This window comes from Myxocyprinus asiaticus, chromosome 43 (assembly GCF_019703515.2).
Source record: "Myxocyprinus asiaticus isolate MX2 ecotype Aquarium Trade chromosome 43, UBuf_Myxa_2, whole genome shotgun sequence".
Classification (NCBI taxonomy): domain Eukaryota; kingdom Metazoa; phylum Chordata; class Actinopteri; order Cypriniformes; family Catostomidae; genus Myxocyprinus; species Myxocyprinus asiaticus.
Genome location: NC_059386.1, coordinates 11,843,004 through 11,863,647, shown reverse-complemented (window position 1 = coordinate 11,863,647; position 20,644 = coordinate 11,843,004). Strand labels below are relative to the sequence as shown.

General features: G+C 38.0%; 1 protein-coding gene across 1 annotated transcript in view; it reads right to left on the bottom strand.

Annotated features, from left to right (window-relative positions):
- The window catches only part of LOC127433868 (oxysterol-binding protein 2-like), a 33,014-nt gene that overhangs the window by 2,795 nt on the left and 9,575 nt on the right, over positions 1–20,644 (bottom strand). The window contains exons 3-13 of the mRNA XM_051686160.1: positions 14,698–14,948; positions 12,822–12,990; positions 12,410–12,533; positions 11,738–11,804; positions 10,036–10,164; positions 9,661–9,906; positions 9,227–9,347; positions 8,747–8,850; positions 5,346–5,441; positions 5,047–5,231; positions 91–311 (exon numbers count right to left, since the gene is read on the bottom strand). Of these exons, the coding sequence (XP_051542120.1) occupies positions 91–311; positions 5,047–5,231; positions 5,346–5,441; positions 8,747–8,850; positions 9,227–9,347; positions 9,661–9,906; positions 10,036–10,164; positions 11,738–11,804; positions 12,410–12,533; positions 12,822–12,990; positions 14,698–14,948 (1,713 nt within the window). The remainder of the gene's footprint in view (positions 1–90; positions 312–5,046; positions 5,232–5,345; positions 5,442–8,746; positions 8,851–9,226; positions 9,348–9,660; positions 9,907–10,035; positions 10,165–11,737; positions 11,805–12,409; positions 12,534–12,821; positions 12,991–14,697; positions 14,949–20,644) is intronic.

Below are 20,644 nucleotides of genomic sequence, written 5' to 3'. Positions count from 1 at the left end.
AAGAGGAGACTTATGTAGCTATCAAAAATGCCAGCATCTATGTTTGAGAGATAACTCTATATGTCTCCTCTATCATGCCCTCTGTCGTACCCTCCTCTAGTGTGAGGTTGGCCTGTGCCTCTCTCTTCCTCCTCTCAAGTCTCTGTCGTTCCTCCAGACGCTGTTTCTCAGCATTAGCTTCATCCCATAAGCCCGCCTCCATCAGCCGCTGGTCGGGTCGCAGACGGCTGTCGGTAGGAGCCACACCATCCTCAGGCTCATTCAGAGTCAAAGCCAGAGAAGAGAAGAAATGCATGTTCTCTGCATTCTCACTGGAATCAGGGCATGAAGAAGAGTGGCGAGAGAAAAAAAGAAAATATATAACAATGGGATAGATAGATAGATAGACAGACAGACAGACAGACAGACAGACAGACAGACAGACAGACAGACAGACAGACAGATTGATAGATAGACAGACAGGCAGACAAACAGATAGATAAATAGAGATGGATTATCTGGACTATCGTTTATTTGAGGGATTTCTTGCTTTCCCTGCGCTACACTGCCAACAACAGTGGTCCTATTGCAGGCCCCTCCAGGAAAGGGATATTTAAGACCAAAATGTGTGGATCCAGAGGGGGAATTTGTAACTGGCTATGGAAATGGGGAAGCAGTCACCCTCTCCCAGTGATCATAGACAGACTGACTGACAGATAGATACTGTAGACAGATAGACAGACAGACAGACAGATACTATAGATGGATAGATAGTCAGACACACAGATACATAGACAAAAACAAAGATAGATAGCTGGATAGACAGACAGACACATATAGATAGATAGACAGACAGACAGACAGACAGACAGACAGACAGATAGACAGACAGATAGCTTGATAAACAGACAGATCAACAGACAGATAGATTGACAGACAGACAGACAGACCGACCGACCGATAGATCGACAGACAGACAGATAGATAGATAGATTAATAGATAGACAGACAGACAGATAGATTAACAGACTGACAGATAGATACTATAGACAGACAGACAGATACTGTAGATGGATAGATAGTCAGACACACAGACAGATACATAGACAAAAACAAAGATAGCTAGATAGAAAGACAGATAGATAGATAAATTGACTGACTGACTGACAGAGAGACAGTGTAGATAGATAGACAGACAGACAGACAGATACTGTAGATAGATAGATAGATAGATAGATAGATAGATAGATAGATAGATAGATAGACAGACAGATACTGTAGATAGATAGACAGACAGATAGATACTGTAGATAGATAGACAGACAGACAGATAGATACTGTAGATAGACAGACAGACAGACAGATACTGTAGATAGATAGATAGATAGACAGACTGACAGATAGATACTGTAGATAGATAGACAGACAGAAAGATACTGTAGATAGACAGACAGACAGATACTGTAGATAGATAGATAGATAGATAGATAGATAGATAGACAGATTGACAGATAGATACTGTAGATAGATAGACAGACAGACAGATACTGTAGACAAACAGACAGACACTGTAGATAGATAGATAGTCAGACACACAGATAGATAGACAGACAGATAGATACATAGACATAAACAAAGATAGCTAGATATACAGAAAGACACACAAATAGATAGATAGATAGATAGATAGATAGATAGATAGATAGATAGATAGACAGAAAGACAAAAACAAAGATAGACAGACAGATAGATAGATAGATACTGTAAAAAGACAGACAAACAGACAACCAGATAGATAAATAGACAGGCCGATAGATAGATAGATAGATAGATAGACAGATTGACAGATAGATACTGTAGATAGATAGACAGACAGACAGATACTATAGATAGATAGTCAGACACACAGATAGATAGACAGACAGACAGACAGATAGATACATAGACATAAACAAAGATAGCTAGATATACAGAAAGACACACAAATAGATAGATAGATAGATAGATAGATAGATAGATAGATAGATAGATACTGTAAAAAGACAGACAAACAGACAACCAGATAGATAAATAGACAGGCCGATAGATAGATAGATAGATAGATAGATAGATAGATAGACAGATAGTCAGACACACATATAGACAGACAGACAGACAGATACATAGACAAAAACAAAGATAACTAGACAGACAGACAGACAGACAGACAGACAGATAGATAGATAGATAGATAGATAAAAACTAAGATAGCTAGATAGACAGACAGACAGACCGATACTGTAGATAGATAAACAGAAAGATAGATAGACAAAAACAAAGATAGCTAGACAGACAGACAGATAGACAGACAGATAGATAGATACTGTAAAAAGACAGACAGACAGACAACCAGATAGATAAATAGACAGACCGATAGATAGACAGACAGATAGATAGATAGATTAATAGATAGACAGACAGACAGATAGATTAACAGACTGACAGATAGATACTGTAGACAGACAGACAGATACTGTAGATGGATAGATAGTCAGACACACAGACAGATACATAGACAAAAACAAAGATAGCTAGATAGAAAGACAGATAGATAGATAAATTGACTGACTGACTGACAGAGAGATAGTGTAGATAGATAGACAGACAGACAGACAGACAGATACTGTAGATAGATAGATAGATAGATAGACAGATTGACAGATACTGTAGATAGATCGACAGACAGACAGATACCGTAGATAGATAGATAGATAGATAGATAGATAGACAGACAGATACTATAGACAAACAGACAGACACTGTAGATAGATAGATAGTCAGACACACAGATAGATAGACAGACAGACAGACAGATAGATACATAGACATAAACAAAGATAGCTAGATAGACAGAAAGACACACAAATAGATAGATAGATAGATAGATAGATAGATAGATAGATAGATAGACAGAAAGACAAAAACAAAGACAGACAGACAGACAACCAGATAGATAAATAGACAGGCCGATAGATAGATAGATAGATAGATAGATAGATAGATAGATAGACAGATAGTCAGACACACATATAGACAGACAGACAGACAGACAGATACATAGACAAAAACAAAGATAACTAGACAGACAGACAGACAGACAGACAGACAGACAGACAGACAGACAGATAGATAGATAGATAGATAGATAGATAGATAGATAGATAGATAGATAGATAGATAGATAAAAACTAAGATAGCTAGATAGACAGACAGACAGACCGATACTGTAGATAGATAAACAGAAAGATAGATAGACAAAAACAAAGATAGCTAGACAGACAGACAGACAGACAACCAGATAGATAAATAGACAGACCGATAGATAGACAGACAGATAGATAGATAGATTAATAGATAGACAGACAGACAGATAGATTAACAGACTGACAGATAGATACTGTAGACAGACAGACAGACAGACAGACAGATACTGTAGACAGACAGACAGACAGACAGATACTGTAGATAGACAGACAGACAGACAGATACTGTAGATAGATAGATAGATAGATATACAGACAGACAGATACTGTAGACAAACAGACAGACACTGTAGATAGATAGATAGTCAGACACACAGATAGATAGACAGACAGACAGACAGATAGATACATAGACATAAACAAAGATAGCTAGATATACAGAAAGACACACAAATAGATAGATAGACAGAAAGACAAAAACAAAGATAGACAGACAGACAGACAGACAGACAGATAGATAGATAGATACTATAAAAAGACAGACAAACAGACAACCAGATAGATAAATAGACAGGCCGATAGATAGATAGATAGATAGACAGATAGACAGATAGACAGATAGTCAGACACACATATAGACAGACAGACAGATACATAGACAAAAACAAAGATAACTAGACAGACAGACAGACAGACAGATAGATAGATAGATAAAAACTAAGATAGCTAGATAGACAGACAGACAGACCGATACTGTAGATAGATAAACAGAAAGATAGATAGACAAAAACAAAGATAGCTAGACAGACAGACAGATAGACAGACAGATAGATAGATACTGTAAAAAGACAGACAGACAGACAACCAGATAGATAAATAGACAGACCGATAGATAGATAGATAGATAGATAGATACTGTAGACAGACAGACAGACAGACAGATACTATAGATAGATAGATAGATACTGTAGACAGACAGACAGACAGACAGACAGATACTATAGATAGATAGATAGATAGATACTGTAGACAGACAGACAGACAGACAGATAGATACTATAGATAGATAGATAGATACTGTAGACAGATAGACAGATACTATAGATAGATAGATAGATAGATAGATAGATAGATACTGTAGACAGACAGACAGACAAATACTATAGATAGATAGATAGATACTGTAGACAGACAGATACTATAGATAGATAGATAGATACTGTAGACAGACAGACAGACAGACAGATACTATAGATAGATAGATAGATACTGTAGACAGACAGACAGACAGACAGACAGATACTATAGATAGATAGATAGATACTGTAGACAGACAGACAGATACTATAGATAGATAGATAGATAGATACTGTAGACAGACAGACAGACAAATACTATAGATTGATAGATAGATAGATAGATAGATAGATACTGTAGACAGACAGACAGACACTGTAGATAGATAGATACTGTAAAAATACAGACAGACAGACACACATACAGATAGGTAGATAGACAGACAGACAGATACGTAGATAGATACCGTAAAAAGATAAACAGATAGATAGACGGACAGATACTGTAGATAGATAGACAGACAGACAGATACATAGACAAAAAAAGATAGCCAGACAGCCAGACAGACAGGCAGATGATAGATAGATAGATAGACAAAAAAGATAGCTAGCTAGATAGACAGGCAGACAGACAGTCAGACAGACAGATAAATAGACAGATGGATAGATAGACAGACAGACAAATAGATAAATAGACAGATGGATAGAAAGACAGATGGACAGACTGACAGAGAGATGGCGTCTCTTACGGCAGAGGGTATTTCTTCCACAGTAGTTTAGGTGGTAGAGTTTGATAGACAGTTTTCTGTTTGCCCTCAGATCCTCCACATCCATGGCTGCTCTCTATGATCTTCGCACTTTCCATTTTATCATCCCATGTTCCTGAAAGAATGTAGTGGGCGGCACCTTTACCGTCCGTCACAATGCCTGTTACCTGAGGACAGCAAAAACACATGTAGTTACACTTAATTCCCAACAGATATCAGTATCACAACGCTTTACATTTCACATGCAGTAACGTTTCTGTCTTGATACCTATCAGACTGACCTTGCGGGGAACATCCCTAGAAAAATAGCTGTAAGGAGAGAATTTGAGGTGGCAACTGTCCTTGGTCCTGTGGTTGGCTATTATAATGTCTCCAGACTGCATCAAGACAAGAATGATACATTAATAGAAATGACAGAGCTGCAGTTTTTTTTTTTATTAGAAATGCATGACATCATGTATGAAATAATTCAAGGTGGGACATGGTGTTATCCATTGTGATTTCACTGGATTTGATTATTGCTCACATTTTCTAAATGCCTGGGTCCGTATTCACATAAAATCTTAAGGCTAAAAGTAGCTCCTAACGTGGAAATTTAGGAGCAAATCTTAAAAATTAGGGGCATGTCACTCCTAATTTTAGGACTGTGTGTGTGTGTGTATTTGTGAGTGTCAAACTCTTTATTTATCAATTAACTTACAAATTAACTTGCGCATACAAAGTGCAGTAAACATAAAAAAGCTAAATCAATATTTGGTGTGACCATCCTTTGCCTTTAAAACCATACCAATTCTCCTAGGTACACTTGCACAAAGTTTTTCAACGATGCTGGCAAGTAGGCTGTTCCAAGCATCATGAAGAATTTGACACAGTTCTTCTATGGATTTAGGTTGCCTTAATTGCTTCATTCTCTTCATATAATCCCAGACTTATAGTATGGCTTCTTGTTCTTCTTCAATTCAATTCTATGTGCAAAAGATGTTAAAATTTAAAATTGATATTTCCTACTGACACACTAAAGCAAAAGATAGAAAATAACCATCTTAAGACAAATAATTTTGTGAACCATGTAATGTGCCTGAGACTTTTGCACAGTACTGTAAATGTAAACAATGATAGAAACATGTTTATTATTGGGAAGAAAACAGAAATATTCATCAGAAAATGGGGGTATATCTGAATATGTTTTACAGACAAAATTTCAGAAGAAAGAGATCCAGGAGAAGGAAAGGTTGTCTGGCCAAGAAACTGTGAAAGAAGGCTCTAAAGGCTCTCTTAAAGCTGCACATGGCATCTTCTGTAGATTCTCTAGATTTCCTGGAAAGAGGGATAAAGAGACTGACTATATAAAGAATGATGGATTGATAGGCATCAATTTGAGATGTATAATTATCGATATGAATACTGGTGTATGTGCAAATAACAATAATCAACAATTTATTCATTTGGAGTGTTTTGTATGGAGTGTGAACATTGTACAGTAGGCAGAACCTGCAATTTGAAAATCTTGAAATTAATGTATGGATTCAGATGGAAAAATTGTATTTGTATTTTAAATGTTATCTGTTTATTTCTTTACTTAATTTTGTTTATGTACCCTTATCCTGCAATTCATTCACCCACTGCCTATGTATATAGCCTATAGACAAAAATGTGATGCCATGTACAGTATTCAATGATATACTTTAAATATGAAAACATGAGGCAGTGAAAATGCATGTTAGATCCAGTGTACACTCTCCGTCAGAAGATATCCATATATCAGAGTTCTGTCTGATATCCAAAACCAGTCAACATCAACAGCTTGTTATGTTAACTTACTCTCCTACCAGCCCAAGAGTCAGCAAAGTCAGCAGGGGGAATATAGCAGAAGGCAGGAGACGAAGTGATGGTAAAAATGAGCAGAGTTTACTGAATAATCTTAATTGTGTCTTTTGCTCTGCTCAGTCTGAATTTGTCTGACCAGCACAAAAACTTCAAGTGTTACTATCCCATGCTATACCAAGTCAATGGACAAGTACTTCTTCACAACATCATCCCATGACATTGAAGACCTTAAAATTGAAACTCTTTATCTCTAACTTGTGAGACAATATAGCATACAACATAAAATTAAACAATTTGACAAATAATGAGAAAAAATTATTATATAAAAATGATATACAGTATATATAAATAATAAAATAGTATGAAAAAAATAGACATGAATTAGGACCTTGTATCTATGCATGTACAGTATGTTTGCTCTCTTTAAGCAACACACACACACACAAGCACACACACAGACTCACAAACACACTCACACACACACACACACACACACACACACACACACGTTGCCTTTTTAAAAATTAAACATCCATAGCAATGAGGTCAACTCTGCCTTACTCTTATCTTAAGTTTTCCTTAGTAAAACTTGCTCTTAGCAGTTTTGTGAATAGGTTTTAAGCAAAAACGTCTAGCTAGGAACTTTGGAGAACTCCTAGTAATAAGATAAAAATCTTTGTGAATACGGGCCCTGGTGTCTTACAGTTATTCCTCAATGTTCAGTTATTTTTACAAAAAATGTTTTAACTGTATACCAAAATTATGCAATATAATTTAATTTCTTGCAGGCAATATTTCTTTTTGTGGAAATGAAGAGGGAATGAGAATGAGGGATGGAGGAGACAGATGGAGTAAAACAGTCTCAATGGTGACTATTCTCCAACAAATGGAGTGCTGAAGATGAGTCATTCCACACTGTGAGGGAGGAGGAACAACTCAAACCGTGTTTGATAGCATGTTTTTTTTGATAGCATTACAGAGCCACAGTGTTAAACTTTTAGGTGAAATCAACGTATGAATGACATATATATATATATATATATATATATATACACACACACACACACACACACACAGTATATAAATTAGTCATGTAAAGATAAACACATTTCACGATACAATATGATACAAAGCCTAATGATACAATATGATACCATACGATTAAAAAAAATGCCCACAAATGTTTCGCTCAAACTTATTCAAGAATTCAACAATAATGTCTTTCAAATCATAAATGACACAACAGTGTCTGACATTGGCAACAAAAAGTAGAGCTCTATAATAATGGAACTTAAACAACAGCACTACATTTATTTTGATTGATTGTAAGGAGAAAAAATAATATGAATTTATACTTTTTATGTTTTTCTTGAGAAAAATTTGTTTGTCTACACTCAAGTAATTTATATTTGTATAGCACTTTTCACAATTGTTTCAAAGCAGCTTTATAGAAAATAATGCCTTAATGTAGTAAAGCTCCCGGTGATCAAGCTATAAACTGTAGCAAGGAAAAAAATCCTTTCAATGTTCTTTAGTGGTTAAAAAAAAAAAAACAATTTGAGAGGAACCTGACCTCAGCACTGCCTCTCGTGGGAGGAGACTGTTCCACAGCTCTCAATGTTGCACTGCTTGGTTTTTTAATTACACTATAATGTGTTTGTTTATGTATTGTACGATACATATGGTAGTGAATCGTGACCGTCATATCGTACGGTATAATACAATACAACATTTTTTAACACCCCTAATATAGTATATACTGTATATTTGTCTCTGCATATTAAGCTGGAATAATAATCAAAAACACATTTCCCTTTTAAACACATAAAAATAGAGTATGAAATAGAGCACTTACTTGGTCAATCCACAGTTTGCCCACTATTATATTGTGCACAGTGGAAGTCACCTTGCTCCACGAATAATGATTCCCACTGGAGTGGAACTTAAGGTGAATGTTGCCTGAAGAGAGCAGAGGGAACCATTATGAGTGAATAATGGCAGGATAAGTGAAAGAGAACGAGGCTGAAACACTATAAAAATAGCACAAAGCTGCAGGGAGTTCTCCAATAAACATTAGTTTCAGCCTGAATGATCAGCTCTTTAAAAATAGAAACCTATTCACAGATGGAGTTTCCTTTGAAGTAACTTTTACCTGATGGCAGCAGCACAGCCATACATATACTTTCAATCTGCATACAAACGTCTTGGATGAATTCAAATCAAATGGGTTTGGAACGTCAAGAGGGTGAGTAAATTATGACAGAATTTTTCAGTAAACTACTCCTTTAATTGAAATGAATGGCATAAAGGTGACTCAAAGCTCATGATGGATCACCTAGCGGCATGACTGAGATGTATTTGCCACGGAATTTGCTGTCGATGGTGATCTCCTGCCACAGGGTCCAGCCTCGCTGTGATATCACATGGTGGGCAGCCGCCGGAGGGTGATGGCTTATCTGAGAGAGAGAGAGCAAACGAGAGAGAGAAAGATGAAGAGAAAGAAAGAATGAGAAAGCTCTGACAATTTGTGTGCAATTTATGTGCAATCAGTTTGTGTGTTTTGCAATTTGTGTGCAATGAAGGCTTTCTCATCGAGCAAGTCGAGCTGTGAATTCAATTTGATTTTAAATCAAATAAAGCTAAACCCATTTCATGCATCTACAATTCAATTAAAAATTAGCTGAAAACTAAACAATATGCACACTCCTGAGGGTATACCATCATTCACTGACTTGGGAAAAAGTATTTTTTGAATGTGTGGTTTCAGACCTGCTCGCAAATGGAGCGGTAGCCGTACTCATTCAGGCGGTCCAGCTCGTACGTCTCTCCTAGCAGGGGATTGAAGGGTTTTCCTGTGCGGTTGATGGTGGTGGAGTAGGACGAGATGGAGAATGCAGCCACCAGACACATTTGCTCCAGAGATGAGTCGCAATGTGCCGCCCGGTCCAAGAGCTCACTGTATTCCAGATCCTCTGTCAGACGCTGCAGCATCGACAATGGCTCATTGAAGTTCACCTGGGGGTGAAGAAGACAAACATACAATATCCATGACAATATATGAATACTGAAAATTTTATGTAATAATTTTACATTGTTTCAGCAGCCAATGAGCATTTAACACATGAGATATGGCTACATTCATACAGGCATAGGAATCTTTGAAAGCTCTTTGCCGATGCAGTTCTTCATGATGCTCCACAGGTTGAGGGAGTAGTTGGGCTTGTCTGGGATTCTACAGCGTCTGCCCCTGCGCAGGTATGTACCAGAACTGTCCTGTAATCACAGAGAAAACACTATATTGAACAATACACAAACTGAAACACTTAAAGAATAAAGCAGTGGGACTTTGTAAAAATCCTAAGTATGATACTGTCAACCAATCAGATTTTAGAGTTTGGTTTAGGGATTGGAACAACTTCCTTGTCAACCAACCAGATTTTAGAGTTTGGTTTAGGGTTTGGGGTTGGAACAACTTCCCTGTCAACCAAACAGATTTTAGAGTTTGGTTTAGGGTTTTAGGTTGGAACAACTTTTATACTGTTTCAACCAATCAGATTTTAGAGTTTGGTTTAGGGTTTTAGGTTGGAACAACTTTTATACTGTTTCAACCAATCAGATTTTAGGGTTTGGTTTAGGGTTGAGGTTGGAACAACATTCCTATCAACCAATCAGATTTTAGAGTTTGATTTAGGGTTTAGGGTTGGACAACTTTCATAACAACCAATCAGATTTTAGAATTTGGTTTAGGGTTTGGAATGACTTTCTTATCAACCAATCAGATTTTAGAGTATGGTTTAGGGTTTTAGGTTGGAACAACTTTTATACTGTTTCAACCAATCAGATTGTAGGGTTTGGTTTAGGGTTGAGGTTGGAATAACATTCCTATCAACCAATCAGATTTTAGAGTTTGGTTTAGGGTTTGGACCGCCTTTCCTATCAACTAATCAGATTTTAGAGTTGGTTTAGGGTTGAGGTTGGAACAACATTCCCATCAACCAATCAGATTTTAGAGTTTGGTTAAGGGTTTAGGGTTGGAACAACATTCCCATCAACCAATCAGATTTTAGAGTTTGGTTTAGGGTTGAGGTTGGAACAACATTCCCATCAACCAATCAGATTTTAGAGTTTGGTTTAGGATTTGGAACGACTTTCCTATCAACTAATCAGATTTTAGAGTTTGGTTTAGGGTTTAGGGTTGGAACAACTTTCCTATCAACCAATCAGATTTTAGAGTTTGGTTTAAGATTTGGAACGACTTTCCTATCAACCAATCAGATTTTAGAGTTTGGTTTAGGGTTTGGGGTTGGAACGACTTTCCTATCAACCAATCAGATTAATTAGAGTTTGGTTTAGGGTTGAGGTTGGAACAACATTCCTATCAACCGATCAGATTTTAGAGTTTGGTTTAGGGTTTGGAACGACTTTCCTATCAACCAATCAGATTTTAGAATTTGGTTTAGGATTTGGAACGACTTTCCTATCAACCAATCAGATTTTAGAATTTGGTTTAGGGTTGAGGGTGGACAACTTTCATATCAACCGATCATATTTTAGTGTTTGGTTATTGTTAAGGCTTGAACAACATTCTTATCAACCAATTATAGTCCTCTGATTTTAGGAGTAGTTTTGGACCATGGTTGGCTAATACTGTTAAAACTGATATTCCAGAAAGTACCACAAAGAATCTAGATCCTAGTAGATATCCTAATCATGTTGTGCTAACCAAGATTGTGAGACAAATTAGAAGGACAGGTAACTGAAAAGTAACTAATATTTGAATCTGATTTGGTAAGAATTTGGGCTGGCTGCAGTGTGTGCTTGTGTGTTTGTGTATTACCAAACTCACATTGTTCTCTTGGCTCCAATTACTGGATAAACTTCCACTTGTCACGCTCTGATTACTGCTCAAGAGTCTGAGAGACAACACACCCAGAAACATGTGCACAGTGAAATATCACCTGCCTCTTACTGTAAACATACTGTACTCACAAACATCAACAGGAGGAAGACCATTAATTATTCATGCATGCGGTAGACATAAGGTAAATCCTAATAAGATGAAAAGCCATTAGTCTCACAGAGCCAGACTTTTGAGTATCAGCATTAAGTCTGGTCCATTCCGCAGCTTATTCTGTTCAAGAACCCACTTAGACAGGTAAAGCAACCATGCACAGTTTCCTTTTGATATATGCTCCATTTAGGTGCAAGTAAATCTGAAAGTGATGATATGACAATAATAAATTGCCGCTGTTAAAACATTCAAATAATAGTGCAGTAGTCTCAGTCTGTGAACTGCATTATAGAAAACAGTGAAAAAAATTCCAGAAGATGTGTAGACTGTTTCTAAGCAATCTAGTAAAAACCCAGCTGGACTCTGCATTTACTGCGATTCCCAATCCAATCAGATTGGGGTTGGCAAATTTGTCAGGTGCTTGTGATTTTTGTATGCAATATGCATCTGTCTGAACCTGAGACTAATGAGCCAAGAACTATTATAGAGTATGATCTGTATGTGAACCTGTGCTGGGAGTGATCATCTGCTGGCACTGTGATGAAGGCTGGAGAATCTTCCATTGCATCAAAGAACTCTATGTCTTCATTCTCCTCACTGGACTCTCCCTCTGGTGTTCTCTCAACCCCTTCTGAAGATCAACATGAAGAAAATCTGATTTATTAATGGATCATCATAATTACACCTCTGAATGAGTTTGAGTCAGTTGGTGGTACACTTTACATTGAGCATATGTTACTCCCAAATATTATATACTCCAAGTAGCCATTAGGCATACGCATTTATCCAAAGTGACTTACAATAATGTAAGTCAGTAAATATGTAATTACACTGTAATGTCAAGAGTGACCCATTTTTGTGTTGGGTATTATTATTACTATTATTTGTATATTGTCTAATGTGTATGTGTGTGCCTCACTGTTGTGTGTGCTGGGTGATTCTCTCCAGGCTCTCTCCAGACTGTTGTGCTGTTTGGCTAGCTGCTCGATAGTCTGCTCCAGGTGGTGGCGCTGTTCCCGCTCATACTGCAGTGCACGCTGCCACCGCCTGCTGTGTGCCTCTGCTAGATCCACAAAGTCCTGGCAGGCCTGGTACAAAAATCAGCCTAGCCAGTCACATTTATCATTCACAAATTGTAAATGTAATTCAGTGTGTATTTTTTTATGTTAAAAAGCAGTCTCCTGTCATAGTTTAACGTGCAGAGACAACTATAAATGAGCCATTATGAGCCATTCATTAAGATGACTTCCTCGAAGAGTGTAAACACTGTGGCTCTGTGGTGGTTTCAAACACTTGCACTGTTTGATCGAGCTGTCTGGCACAACCAGTGATGTGAGTTTGTGGCAGGATTACCTGTAAAGAGCTATTTAGAAAGGAAATTACTTTTTTGTCTGAAAAATGGCAGTCGAGGCGGGACGGTAGGAGTGTTTGGGCAAAATGTTTGGAAACTTTCTTAGAAATCTTTATTTTAGCATTCTGATTGGTGCCATTAGTAGCAGAGAAATGACCCACTTCATCTTTAAGGTCTGTTGTACACTGTAAGAAGCAGTAACCGGCAATTATTACCTTAAGGAGCTATTTCTAGCTGAACTAATCCTTACAATTTGTTCTGTTGGTGTAACCTATTGTATTCAGGTTGACTGAGTGATGTTAAATAATATGTTTGTCTTGAAAAAAAACCCATTTAATTAGATGTTACCACATGAAGCCAATTTTTTAGTATGTAATACAAGCGTAAAATGTATCGCCTTATATGTCATGTGCTATAGACCACTTCAAGATGGTTAAAGGAAGTGACATCTTTTTGTTCCTTGAACATTTTCTGCTAGTTGTCGAAATACTTACTTTGGTCATGTAGACAGCTTTATTGAAGGGCTTCATTGATTATAAAAGAAGCAATCCAATATTCCCAATCTCCCCACTGAGGAAATAATTGTTAGCATCTAAACTACGATACAATTTCATCGCCTCTCTCGCGTAGACGCGCTCAGTATTAACAACACGTCTGGATAACTCACTTCAGGTAAACTTTTGTTCTTTGAGAAAATTTGTTAACTCAGAGTCTTATTTAAAGGATCCGGTGACACCACATTGTTTATTAGAATTTTTTCCAGATATCTCATTCGTTCTGTTTTAGCAACTCTAAAATGACATGCTAGTCATTTTATTTTGACAGTTCTGGGTTCTAAAAATGCCGCCACCTGAAGTGATTTAGGGCCAGACATGCACTGTAGCGTTCTAATTCCTTTGTTATTGTTTACATCCTTGAAATGGTCTATAGTAAAAGTGTTTAGATATCATACGATAGCATTGCGTGAGGACCAGGACTGAAAGCAAGTGTTTATGAACTGATTATCTGCTGTTTTACTCATGATTTGTGTGAAAGTAAATAAAAGTGATTTTTGTTATTGCGCATGTTGTGTTCAATTTACCAGGAAACTGCCGCGGTAGGTACAATGACCCACGTAAAAATGTAGGTACAGTAACGTGTTTTTGTGAGACCAGATTGAATAATTATAATTTTGCTTGTTCCAGCTTGGATGTTATTGTTTCATGTGTCATGTTATCTCCAAATAAGTCATTAGTAATTTAGCAGATGCATTCCCCAAAGCAAATTACAGTACACTTATTTAAAGGACAAACATGGAGCAGCTCAAATGTGTGTTGCTCAAAGGGCATAATGGTGATAGCTTATGAATCCCCCAGTGCAGAGTTCGAACCTTAAACCTTTCAGTTGCCAGCCCAGATCTTTAACCACCATGCCTTCTCTAACATGTGTTGACTCAAACACTCACATTGATCATAGCATTGGAGGTGATACGGAAAAGAGTGGCTCGTTCGTTGACGGTCTTCAGTTTATCAGCGCCATCAGTGGGGGCACGCAGGTCCTCTAGTTCACTGAGGGAGCGCTGGAGCGCTGCACCGTGCTTCCCGATCAGCTCGTTGCAGGTGCTGAGGTCATCGAGTTTGCTGACCAGAGTCTTGAGCGCTCCCTGGATCAGAGCACGATCCGGCTGGGCTAGTGGTCCCTCATCACCAGAGTCATCTATTGAATGAGATAAAAGGAAAGATAGATTCACCAAGCAAAGTTTCTGCACTTGATAAATGGTAAGCCAATTTTTTTCCCCCTTCTGCTCTGGTGTGCTGAGGGGCAGTCCTGCCTTGTTAAAATTGTGTATGTTTGCTGTTACTGTACTGTTACGAATGTTGCCTACGATGCTTACAGTACATAAAATACAGCCTATTGCAACAAATTTACTTGCTTGGAGTAGAAATTATAAAGAGAGTGAGTGATTTCGGGTTCAGGCTTAAAATCTAATGGACCAGGGTGGAGCGACCCTCTTACACCTGCCCCAACAAGGTTACTCAATCAGTTGCGTGTGTTGGGGGCGGGACTATCTGACAGTTTGAACAACAGCAGACGAGGGGTGTATTCAGAAAGCTGTTTTGACAAAATTGTTTATTTTTGCAATTCTTTTCAGTGGCACTAGTGGTGCAGAAATTACATACTTCAGCTTTAAGGCCCGTGTAGACCTATTTGTTTCTCATCAAAACCGTATGCCTTCAGAAGACTTGGAATATGATGCATGAGTCACATGGACTACTTTTATGATACTTTTGGGTCCTTTTTAAGCCTTTCTTAAGTGAAGCACTATCAACTGCCATTGTATTAAAAAGAGTTTGTTTTCAGAAACTGAGGTAGGACTTGTTTTCTGTGGAAACAGATATGGTCTAAGTGGGGGCATTGGCCCCTATTGATTTTGCTTGTGCCCCTCGAGTTTCCATTGGATGGTAAAGCAATCAATGGGGCCCCCTACACCAATCCAACGAAGAGACAAGCACTTGCCCACCCTAAAGATTGCATCCTTATACCGGCCCTGGTAACAGATATCATGCAACAGATGTTTACAAGCCTAATATGTATTGAACCCAGAACATTCCCTTAAATAAGTAAAATTATAGTGCGTTATCATTTTCTTCAGCCACCAGAGAGGGTAAAATTTAGTGCAGTGTTGCAGGGAGGACTAAAGTACATTTATAAATAGCACAAGCACACACACAGCATAGTTCTGGAGGGCTCTGACGTGACAGCTGAGCCTTAATAGTGCCCTTTAATGGAGGTCTTTTCAATTACAAGCATATTTCCCAGCCATGCTTTAAAAGGATGCAAAATGACCACATGGAGGCTTTCAGAGAGAAAGAGAGAGATCACGTGACCAAACTAAATTTACTTGCCTTTCCTGTCTACACTCCACTTTCCACTAAAATTAGAGCAAAAAGTAAAATTATAAGGAAAGAATAATGAAAAAGAGAAACAGATATAGAATTGAAATAACACAAGATGCCATTGGTGCTGAGGAACATCACAATCTATGAATAAATGCCTGTGAAAAAAAAAGCATGCAAGAGAGGCGTAATAATAACTGCACTTGCCAACATCCCATTCAAACACCAGGCTTCTGTGAATGAACATGTTTACCATGGAAACAAGGTCCCACGCAATCAAGAGGACAGCTATTTTTAGAAGCTAAGGAGGATGAAAAAAACAAAACAAGCTAATACGTCACGCTTTGCCTTCACTCTCTCCACAACATGGCCATCAGTCACTGGCAAGCAGAGGGGAACAGGCAGTAAATGTGTGACCAAAACCATTTTCTGTGGAAACAATCGCATGTGGGAGCCTGAGGCGGCTATAAGACAAACATTAAACATGCTGGCACACTGTTAAGTGTAACTCACAGTCAATCTGTGAATCAGTGACAGGAAATGTGCAGGGGAGGCTCAGGTAGAAACTGTGAGCTTTCAATAACCTGCTGCTATCTGAACATGAGTAATGGTCTGACAGCTGTGGAAGCACAAAACTCAGCTGACCTTTATTATGCAGACAGCTTTTACATAAAGGTTGGGGATTATCTGCAAATTCTTGAATCCAACAATGGTAATTTTGAAGGCTTCACCCAGCCAGCAAAGTTTTGAAATCACTCAAAGCTGCTGATTTTTTGGGAATACCATGCATACCGTGTAGGGACATTGTCCCTACTACCTGACAGATATCACTGAAATAGGTTGGTCGACATCTCAAACTCACGCTGAATTTCTTCTTCTCCATACAGTGGCAAGAAAAAGTATGTGAACCCTTTCGAATTAACTAGTTTTCTGCATTAATTGGTCATAAAATGTGATCTCATCTTTGTCAAAGTCACATGTATACACAAACACAATATGCTTAAGATAACAACAACTAATTCATTTTTCCCTCGATGATGGTAAGTGGTCCAGGCTCCTAAGCAGCAAAGCAGCAACAAATCATGATGCTCCCTCCACTGTACTTCACCGTTTGGATGATGTTTTCATGTTGGTATGCAGTGCCATTTTTACACCATACGTAGTACTGCATGTTCTTCCTAAACAATTCAACCATAGATTCATCAGTCCACAAAACATTTTCCCAGTAGCGTTGTGGAGTGTCAAGGTGGTCTTTGGCAAACTTTATGCATTCAGCAATGTTTTGTTGGAAATCAGCGGCTTCCTTCGTGGTTCCCTGCCATGGACACCGTGCCTGTTCAATGTTTTCCGTATAGTAAACTCATGAGCAGAGATGTTAACCAGTTCCAATGATTCCTTCAAGTCTTTAGCTGTCACTCTAGGGTTCTTTTTTAACTAATTGAGCATTTGAGTCATCTCGGCTGGATGGCCACTTCTAGGGAGAGTAGCCACAGTACTAAATCATCTCCATTTATAGACAACTTGTCTAACTGTGGACAGAAGAATATCTGAGCTCTTCTAGATATCTTTGTAACCCTTTCCAGCTATATGCAAAGCAACAATTCTTGATCGTAGGTCTTCTGAGATCTCTTTTTTGTGAGGCATGGTCCACGTCAGCAGATGCTTCTTGTGAATAGAAAACTCAAAATGTTTGAGTGCTTATAAGTCAAAGTAGCTCTAACCTGCACCTCCAATCACAACCACAGCACTATGAATGTTTGAATGATGTCTTCAATATGTACAAGAACAATACAATAATTTGTGTGTTATTAAAACAGATTGTGTTTGTTCATTATTGTAACTTAGATGACGATCAAACCAGATTTTACAAATGTATGCATACTGTAAATGCAGGTAATTCCAAAGAGCTCACATTCTTTTTCTTGCCACTGTAAGTACTCAGCAGAGCCAGAACAGCACTGTCTGTCCACTCTATCCATTTCTATTTAAAAACCTAAAAAAGCAAAACTCAACAAATATTTTAGTGAAGCATACTAGTTGGTCTTTTTCAGAAATGACAAATTTTTCTTGACCAATGAGAAACGTTTGCTCTTCTGACTCTACCTAAATAGTTCCACTTTGCAAGGAAAGTACTACATCTGGAGAAGGTTCTTAAAAGTTTCCTTGTTTGGTTCAGGTTTTAGTTCCAAATGGAACTAGTTTTTGTGGTGGAAAAACAACGTGAACCCTAAATAGTTCCAGGAATAAGGAAAAGTTCCTGCAGTGGAAAAATGCCTAATGACTTGAATGACTTAAATTTCGGGTCGTTTCTCAGCAAAATCTATCATAGACCTTTGGAAGACTTGGAATATGATGCACCTGCCGCATGGACTACATTGTATTGAAAAGACGCACCAGAATTTTTACCAAAAATATTTTCATATGGGTTTGCTACATGACATATACTCATTGAATGCTTTATAGAACAATATCTCTTTTTCTTTTTTATAATTACAATATGAACAAGTTACTTCATCTAATTAAAAAAGCCCACAGTGTATGTTCAATAACCAAAAGCAGGAAAATCTGAAGATAAATCTACCAATTGTAAATACAAACATCCTCATTACATGCACAGTGGACTGTCAGCTTCAGTATTTCCTTCTAAACTGTAACTAAGCCAGAGCATTTTAAGCCTATTGCATGCAAAAGATTGCAGTTTTGTACTTGCAGAAAAAAACAATCAGGGGAAAATGTATTAGTGTGGACCTATAGAGAGCAGAATTACGAAGGAGAGAATGAGAACTCCTTCAAGCTGCTTAAGCGGTCTGATGACCCAAATACAGTGAAAACAACTGTGCGCCTCTGTTTTTGGCAAACTTGGAAGGCATACACAATGCCTTGAATGCACTATGTAGGCCTGGTAGACAAAGACTTAATCTTTGCCAAATAACCTTGAATCTGTAATAAGAATATGGATGGTAGGCATTGGCAAGAGTACTGAAGAGATTAAAAGAATAGCTGACTCAAAGAAAGAAAATTCTGTTATCTTTATTCAACCTCATGTCATTCCAAACAAACATTATTTGTTTCATGAAACACAAAAGGAGAATTATACTGATTGCTCTTTTTCATGCAATTGAGCTGTTCAGCTATGACGTCAATTTGTAGGTGAACCCAGAAGGCTAATTCACTATATGGTTTCCCCTCTTCAATTTCCTATGGATTTTTTTTTTTAATGGGGATTTTCAATTTATGAGTAAAAAAGGTCTGCGGCAAACGATACTTAAAGATACTTGGACACTTTGTTCTACAAAATAAATTACACAGTCATACCTCAAACATGAATTTTGAAGCTGCTGTGTTTTAAAACATACTCCTTTTTTTAAGTGACAGAATAATTCAGACCTTTTTTATTAACTGAATCAACTGAAAAGATCTCAAGACTCAAAAGAATGATTCACTCATGAATCAGACATCGCTCTTCTCTCATAAACTCACAAATGGGCAAATTTTGGCATCCGCTGTGCGTTCATGAGCTCTTGCTTTTAATGCTAAACAACACATTCTCGCATAAAAACACAAACCACTGTGAACTAGCTGCTCTCATGCACTCACAAACTCACAACGCTATTCCTTTAAAGAAATGTCAATTTGCAGGGGAAAAAAATACTGAAAAAATTAAAGTGAACACTAGTGGTGAAGTTTGAGAATGTGTTATAATATGGATGTTAGGCATGGGCAGCAGAGTAGAGAATAAATCAGAGACTCATATCTGTATTGAAATATCATCCTAAGGGTGGGAAGAGAGGAATAGGGGTAAAGCAGATTTAAACAGGGAGAGCTAGAGCGGCTTGCTCAACCTCAGTGTGTGCAAGAGGAAAAGCACCAGCGCTGGAGAATCAATCAGAAATCACCTTGATCTGCTAGAGAGAAAATGACTCATCTGTGTCTAACCACACCTTTACTAGCAACATCACTGAGAACAAGGCAGATAAAATACATGGAAGCAAGAGATAATTGGAGGTACAGAGAAAATTGTGTAAGAAGAAAGATATATATTGAGGGCCTGGGTAGCTCAGCAAGTATTGATGCTTACTACCACCCCTGGAGTCGTGAGTTCGAATCGTTCTGAGTGACTCCAGCCAGGTCTCCTAAGCAACCGAATTGGCCCGGTTGCTAGGGAGGATAGAGTCACATGGGGTAACCTCCTCGTGGTCGTGCTTAGTGGTTCTCGCTCTCAATGGGGCGCGTGGTAAGTTGTGTGTGGATCTCCGAGAGTAGCAAGAGTCTCCACATGTTGTGAGTCTCCGCTGTGTCATGCACAGTGAGCCACGTGATAAGATGCGCGGACTGACGGTCTCAGAAGCGGAGGCAACTGAGACTTGTCCTCCGCCACCCGGATTGAGGTGAGAAACCGCGCCACCACGAGGACCTACTAAGTAGTGGGAATTGGGCATTCCAAACTAGGGAGAAAAGGGGATAATAATAAAAAAAAAAGATGAAGAAGAAAGATATTTGGATGAATGGAGTGAA